Source organism: Piliocolobus tephrosceles, unplaced genomic scaffold, assembly GCF_002776525.5.
Source record: "Piliocolobus tephrosceles isolate RC106 unplaced genomic scaffold, ASM277652v3 unscaffolded_15526, whole genome shotgun sequence".
NCBI lineage: Eukaryota > Metazoa > Chordata > Mammalia > Primates > Cercopithecidae > Piliocolobus > Piliocolobus tephrosceles.
Genome location: NW_022297117.1, coordinates 4,925 through 12,140, shown reverse-complemented (window position 1 = coordinate 12,140; position 7,216 = coordinate 4,925). Strand labels below are relative to the sequence as shown.

Below are 7,216 nucleotides of genomic sequence, written 5' to 3'. Positions count from 1 at the left end.
AAAAAAAAAAAAAAAAAAAGACCTATTTTCATCTTCTGCTTGGTCTAGTCTATTGTTAAAACTTTCCATTGCATTTTGAAATTCCTCAAATGAATTTTTCATTTTTAGAAGTTCTGTTTTTTTAAAAAATAAATTAATATCTTCCTTCCTTTTCCGGATTGCTTTCATGGTTTCTTTGTGTTGATTTCCAACCTTCTCTTGGATCTCATTGAACTTCCTTGCAAACCATGCTTTGATCTCTTTATCTGTCATTTTTGAGTTTCCACTTTCATTAGTGACTGTTTCTAGAGAGCTAGAGTGATCCTTTGGTGGCATTACAACATTCAGATTTTTCATGGTGACAGAATTCTTATGCTGGTTCCTTCTCATCTAGAGAGGCTGCCACTTCTTTTTGAATTTATTTGCATTCAGGTGGGATTTTTTTCCTACATATATATATATATATTTCCTCTAGAGAGTGTGACTGTAGTGTATGTTGGGTAAATTCTTTGCCTTTGTGCACTTTTGTTAGTAGGTTTTATATTGGGCTGTGCAGTTAGACCTGCAGACCAGTAAGTGGCATTAACAAAGACCCAGCTGGGACACAAGCAACTGTGTATGTAATCGCTCCTGGCTTGCCCATAAATACCCCAATGACAAGCAAAGGCACCAGCTCTGCCTTGCCCACTAATATCCCAATGACAAGTGAAGGCACCAGCCCTGACTGGGGTGACTGGAGGAGCTCCTGGTGAGATGCACCAAGGTCTCTGCAGGGGGTAAGGAAGCTGCACTGACTTCACACCTTAGATATGCAGGAATGTGATCTGTTTCTCCTTTACACCTCTGTCCTGGTGCTAATGACTCTCCTTTCAGATGCAGTTTTCTATCTCTAGGCCACAGTGTAGCTGAGAGGCATGGAAATTACCTGACCCACAGTTCTCCACTGGAGTGGTTTGGGGATGGAACCTCTTCACTCAGCTCAATACAGACAGATTTATGGCTTGCCTGTTCTCTGATGGAGCAACCCTGCTGCTTCATGTAGAAAAGAGTAGTGGCTCTGCCATTTGGCCTGTGTACGTGAGTGTCAGTTGTGGTGATGTTGGCTGGTTGGGCTGGTCCAGCCTCCGACCCTGGGGGTGGGGGTGGTCAGATGCCAGCAGTAGTGGACTAGACTAGATGACTCCCCTATTCTCAGGCCCCTACATGGCCCATTGAATGGCATGTATGAGTCTGAAAGGGGCTGGACCAGGACTGTGTCAGTCAGCCCGGCTTTCAAGTGCTGGCTGTGAGAGAGAATGGTAGTCTGGTCCCTGGGTCACTGGCAGAACTCTCAGGCAGGGGCAGGGAGACAACAGGCCTATGGGGGCTGGGCTGCAGTTGAAATGGTCTGGCAAGAGCAGGGTGGCTGTGCTGTTAGGCTTTCACTGGGGAGGGCAGGCCCCCTCTTCTGAGGCAATAAAGACTGGCAGCTGTGGAGCATGTGGCCTACTTGCACTTTCCTCCACAGAAGCAGTTCTGGATTTCACTATTGGGACCTATGAAGGTGACTGTTGCCTTGGCCTGTGGGCAGAAGGGGCAGAAGCAGCAGTGGCAGAGGGTATGGAGGGCCTATCGGTGGCCTCTGGGAGTTGGCAGCCTCTGGGAGTTCACCCAAAGCCACAGCATTCAGGCAAGGGTAGGGTAGCTGCATGTGGCAAGCCTTACCTTGCATGGAGCCATGGAAGCATGGGTTTACACTGGGTGTAGTCTGCCTGCTCCTTTGCATTGTGGCTGCAGGTTGTGTCTTTCTTTTGGAAACAATATTTTATGTCTTTTTTCTGTTGTTGAGAAAATAGATCACAATAGAGAGAACAGCAGTATGGTCATAGCAGCAGTTTGTTTGGTTTCCACAGGAACATGGAGGATAGTAGGGGCAGAAACTAGTTTGAGTTACTGTTCTTATTGTAACCTCTGACCTCTTGCTGTTCCCTCCGCAGCGGGGCTATACAGAGTCTTCCAGATCTCTAACCCTCCTCACTCACAACTCTGAATACTGACAGGCAGGGCAAAGGATGCAGGATTTGTCTCTGTTATCTGACCAAGGGAACCTGGGCAGAGAATCAAAGGACCCCTACTCTCACTCTGCCCATCCCAGTGTGTTGGCCCCAACAGAATGGGGGTCCCTCAGCCATCACCTGCCAGATACCCAACTTTAGGGATAGGAGTCTGCATCCTGATGGCCTGGCTTGTAGATTGAAATCTCAGAAGCAGGGAAGGTTGGAAAGGGGTACAGTCCCAGTGCCCATGGGGTTATTGCTGAGAAGATATGCAAGGGGCACATTCCCCAGGGATAGAGTAGAAGTCCTTAGCCTAAAATCACTGAGAACTCTGCAGAAGGGCAGGGTTGATGCAGACTTCTCAGTGGAAGCCTCCTGGAAAAAAAAAATGATCATGAAAGGGAGTAGCTCGCCTGAAGGCAATGGCTGGGCTCACCAGCTCCTTGCTTTGAATCTCCAATTATTAATACTAAGAGACCTTCAGGATAGACTCATGTGAGGGTGAAATAAGGAAGCGAGTTTCTTGTAGAGGAGTGAAGAGGGTCCATGAGGAATTATAATGGCAGTCGTGCAAACCTCCCCAGGTCCTAGGATAATTGGAGATTCCTGCCCATGCTCCTACCCAAACCCATCCCCCTAAATCAAGAAAACTGGTTGGTCTCTCATGAAATAAGTGAACTCCTAGAAGCAGGAGATGATGGAGGCTCATGGTGGCAGGGAGGGATCAATGGTGACATGGCTCCGCTCCTGCCTGGAAAAGTGAGTCTCCACAGTTCATTAACACAATATCATCCATGAACAAGTAGCCATGAAGACCACAGTCGACAAACACGCACATACACAGACACGTAACAGGAGTTGGGCAAGACCACAGGATGCATGAGGGAGGCAAATGTTAGTTGCATCATTAGGTTGAAGAATGTTGTTAGAAGCGATAGAGATTGTTAGAAGCGATAGAGATGGGCACAGGGAGATGTACAAGTTCTTGCCTTCTCCTGGGAAAATATCTGTTGCCAAAGTGGCCGGTTTTCTTAAGCATCGACATTTGCATCTAAAGGTTCAAGTAGCTACCTTCCGGTTCCAGAGGCTGCCTATCTGTGGGCTGCACTTCAGTTTTTTGCTATCTGGAGCTCTTTTGCATTTGCAATGATGAAGTTCTCCACCTGAGCTTCCTCATCTCCTGGATCCTGGGGCTTCTGATTGAAACTGCACTTGCATCTGTGACTTAGATGATGGAGGTTCGACTGGGCATGGTGGCTCACGCCTGTAATCCCAGCACTTTGGGAGGCCGAGGCAGGCAGATCACTTGAGGTCAGGAGTTCAAGACCAGCCTGGCCAATATGGTGAAACCCTGTCTCTTCTAAAAATACAAAAATTAGTGGGGCATGGTGGTGCATACCTGTAATCCCAGCTACTCGGGAGGTTGAGGCACAAGAATCCCTTGAACCCAGAAGGCAGTGGTTGCAGTGTGAGATCCTGCCACTGCACTCCAGCCTGGGCAATAGATCAAGACTCTATGGAGGCTCACAAGCAGGAAGAGGACCATATCATACACCAGTCCCCCAATCCTCAGGGTCTGGTAGTTATCATGAAAAGGATCTATTTCCTTCTCCTTCTTAGCTGCACTGGCCAGGATCACGGGGACCAGCAGGCTGCGTACAAAGATCAGTACCACCTCCATGGCATCTGCACAGCTGGTCCCCTCCAAGACAATCCTAGGAGGACATGCTAAGTCCTGAGGAGCCTTGGTTCTGTCTTAGGGGTGTTCAGTAGTGCCCAACCTCCCATTCCCTCCCTGGCCTTCAGGCAGCAGGAGCAGAGGCAGCAGTGGCAGCAACTTGGAAGGGCCTAACAGTGACCTCTGGGATTTGGGCCCTCAGAGGAATGCCAAGATATAGCCACAGTGTTCAGGCAAGAGCAGGGCAGCTGTGCTGTGCTGTGCTGTGCTGGGGGACTTTCATTGAAGCAGGCATGTCATGTCTGGTAGGGAGCCATGGAAGTGAGGGATCATGCAATGTGCAGCCTGCCCACTCCTCTGCATCATGACTGGGGTGCACAAAAGTTTCCTGCCTCCTCATTTCTTCCCTGACCTGTGGGTGGCAGGGGTTAAGGCAGCAGTAGCAGAGGCTTCAGAGGGCCTATCGGTGGCTTCTGGGAGCTGGGGACCTTTGGGAGTTGAACTGTGCCAGAAATGTTAAGGTGGGGGCAGGGTTGGTTTGTTGGTGTTCTGCCCCCAAAGCAGGCAAGCCCTGTTTGGCAGGGTGCAGCAAAGGTGGGAACCATGTGGTTTGTCATGTACCCATTCCTTCTTACCATGGCCATGGTATCTGTCCTAGGAGCATGTGAAAATGCCTGACCTCCCTCCTTGGCAGTGCAGCAGCACCTGGCTTAAGGCTGCTTGGGGATCAAAAGTCTGTTTAATTCCACGGGGGCTTGAGTGGTACCTCTGCTCAGTCTCCAGGTGGCTCCCTGTGATAGTCTGGAGACCTGAGGGGAGTCAAGGGGGCTCTTCCATGACTTGGATTGTAATGGTCCAGGGTGGAGATGTGGAACCCCTTGAATCTCTCACTCACTCGCTCGTCTCCCATGTTAGGAAGCCTCTCCTGGCTCCACACCCATCCTGGCTAAGCATAGTGCCCAGCTTCATTCTCCTGTGTTCTCCATGGTTCCTATTGCTTCTCTGGTGAATTTCAGCATGCTCTCTTACATGATCCACTTGAAATGTGAGTATTTACTCACTATTTTAACTCCTCTCCATGAGAGAGGTGCCCACTAGCGGCTTCTAGTCAGCCATCTTGAATCGGAACCTGATTTTCATCTTAAATTTCTTTGTTGATGCAATGGCTATTCGGGAGCATTTTGTTTGATTTACATGTATTTGTATAGTTCCCAGAGTTGCTCCTGGTATTGATTTCTAGTTTTATTTCATTGTGGTCTAAGAAGATACCCAATCTGATTTCAATTTTTAAAAAATTTGTTGAGTCTTGCTTTGTGGCCTACCATATGGTCTATCCTGGAGGATGTTTTATGTGCTGATGAAAAGAATATATATTCTGCAGTTGCTAGATAGAATGTTTTGTAAACATCTGTTAGGTCAATTTGGTATAGAGTACAGTTGAAATCCAATGCTTCTTTGTTGATATTCTGTTTAGATAATCTGTCTAACGTTGCAAATGGATTGTTTAATTTCCCCACTATTATTGTATTAGTCTATCTCTTTATATCTAGTAATATTTTATTTATTTATTTATTTATTTATTTATTTATTTATTTATTTATTTATTTATTTTGAGATGGAGTTTCACTCTTGTCGCCCAGGCTGGAGTGCAATGGTGCGATCTCGGCTCACCACAACCTCCGCCTCCCGGGTTCAAGAGATTCTCCTGCCTCAGCCACCCGAGTAGCTGGGATTACACGCATGTGCCACCACCCTGGCTAATTTTGTATTTTTAGCCAAGACGGGGTTTCTCCATGTCAGGCTGGTCGTGAACTCCTGACCTCAGGTGATCCGCCTGCCTCGACCTCCCAAAGTGCTGGGATTACAGGCGTGAGCCACCACGCCCGGCCAATATTTGATTTATGAATCTTGGTGCTCCAGTGTTGGGTACATATATATTTAGACTTATTATATCCTCTTGCTGGATGGATTCCTTTGTTATTATATAATAACAATAAGACAGGGTGCCCCGGCTGGAATGCAGCAATGTGATCATGGCTCACTGCAGCTTTGAACTCCTGGGTGTAAATGATCCCCCTTCCTTAGCCTCCTGAGTAGCACATGCCACCATATCTGGCTAAATTTTTAATATTTATTTTGTAGAGACAGGGTCTCACTATTTTGCTGGTTTGTCTCAAACTCCTGGCCTCAAGTGATCCTCCCACCTTGGCCTCCCAAACTGCTGCGATTACATGTATGAGCCTCAATGCCTGGCCTGTTCTTGACTTAAAGTCGGTTTTATCTGATGTAAACATAGCTACTTCTGCTTGCTTTGGGTTTCAATTTGTGTGAAATATTTTTTTCCATCTCTTTACTTTTAGTCCATATGTGTCTTTACTGGTCAAGTAGAGAATTTAATCCATTTACATTCAAGATTATTTATTTATTCATTTATTTATTTATTTATTTGAGACAGAGTTTCGCTCTTGTTGCCCAGGCTGGAGTGCAATGGCATGATTTCGGCTCACTGAAACCTCCGCCTCCCAGGTTCAAGCGATTCTCCCACCTCAGCCTCCCAAGTAGCTGTGATTACAGGTATGTGCCACCATGCCCAGCTAATTTTTTGTATTTTTAGTAGAAATGGGGTTTCTCCATGTTGGTCAGGCTGGTCTCGAACTCCTGACCTCAGGTGATCTGCCCGCCTCAGCCTCCCAAAGTGCTGGGATTACAGGCGTGAGCCACCGCACCCGGCCTCAAGGTTAATTTTGATGCTTGAGGTTTTGTTCCTGTCATACTGTCAATTGTTTCCTGGCTGTTTATATATTCTTTGTTCCTTAGGTTTTCTCCTATACCTTATTGTTGGGGTTTGGTGGATTTCTGCAATGGTATAATTTGAGGGCTTCTTCTTCCTTCTTTGTGTGATGATTACTTTACCAGTGAGTTTTATCCTTTCATGTTTTTACGATGGCAAATGTCTTTTTTTTTTTTTCCTAGATTTAGAACTTCCTTGACAATTACTTTTTTTTTTTTTTGAGACGGAGTCTTGCTCTGTCGCCCAGGCTAGAGTGCAGTGGCCGGATCTCAGCTCACCGCAACCTCTGCCTCCTGGGTTCACGCCATTCTCCTGCCTCAGCCTCCCGAGTGGCTGGGACCACAGGCGCCCACCACCTCGCCCGGCTAATTTTTTGTATTTTTAGTAGAGACGGGGTTTCACCGTGTTAGCCAGGAGGGTCTCGATCTCCTGACCTCGTGATCCGCCCGTCTCGGCCTCCCAAAGTGCTGGGATTACAGGCTTGAGCCACCGCGCCCGGCCGACAATTACTTTTAAGGTTGATCTAGTGGTAACAAGTTTCCTCTAACTGGGCTGTCCTAGAAATAAAGGTTTTCACTGGGTATGGTGGCTCACACTTGTAATTACAGGACTTTGGGAGGCTGAAGCAGGGAGATCACTTGAGGTCAGGAGTTCGAGATCAGCCTGGCCACCATGGTGAAACCCCATCTCTACTAAAAATACAAAAATCAGCTGGGCATGGTGGTGCACACC

General features: G+C 47.3%; 1 protein-coding gene across 1 annotated transcript; it reads right to left on the bottom strand.

Annotated features, from left to right (window-relative positions):
* Positions 1-3,124: 3,124 nt before the first annotated feature.
* Positions 3,125-3,696, bottom strand: LOC111532514 (putative FXYD domain-containing ion transport regulator 8). Its single transcript, XM_023199621.2, has 2 exons — positions 3,544-3,696; positions 3,125-3,259 (listed from the first exon to the last, which is right to left on the bottom strand). Exons 1-2 carry the CDS (start codon positions 3,694-3,696, stop codon positions 3,125-3,127), a joined length of 288 nt encoding a protein of 95 aa, XP_023055389.1.
* Between the last annotated feature and the right edge of the window lie 3,520 nt (positions 3,697-7,216).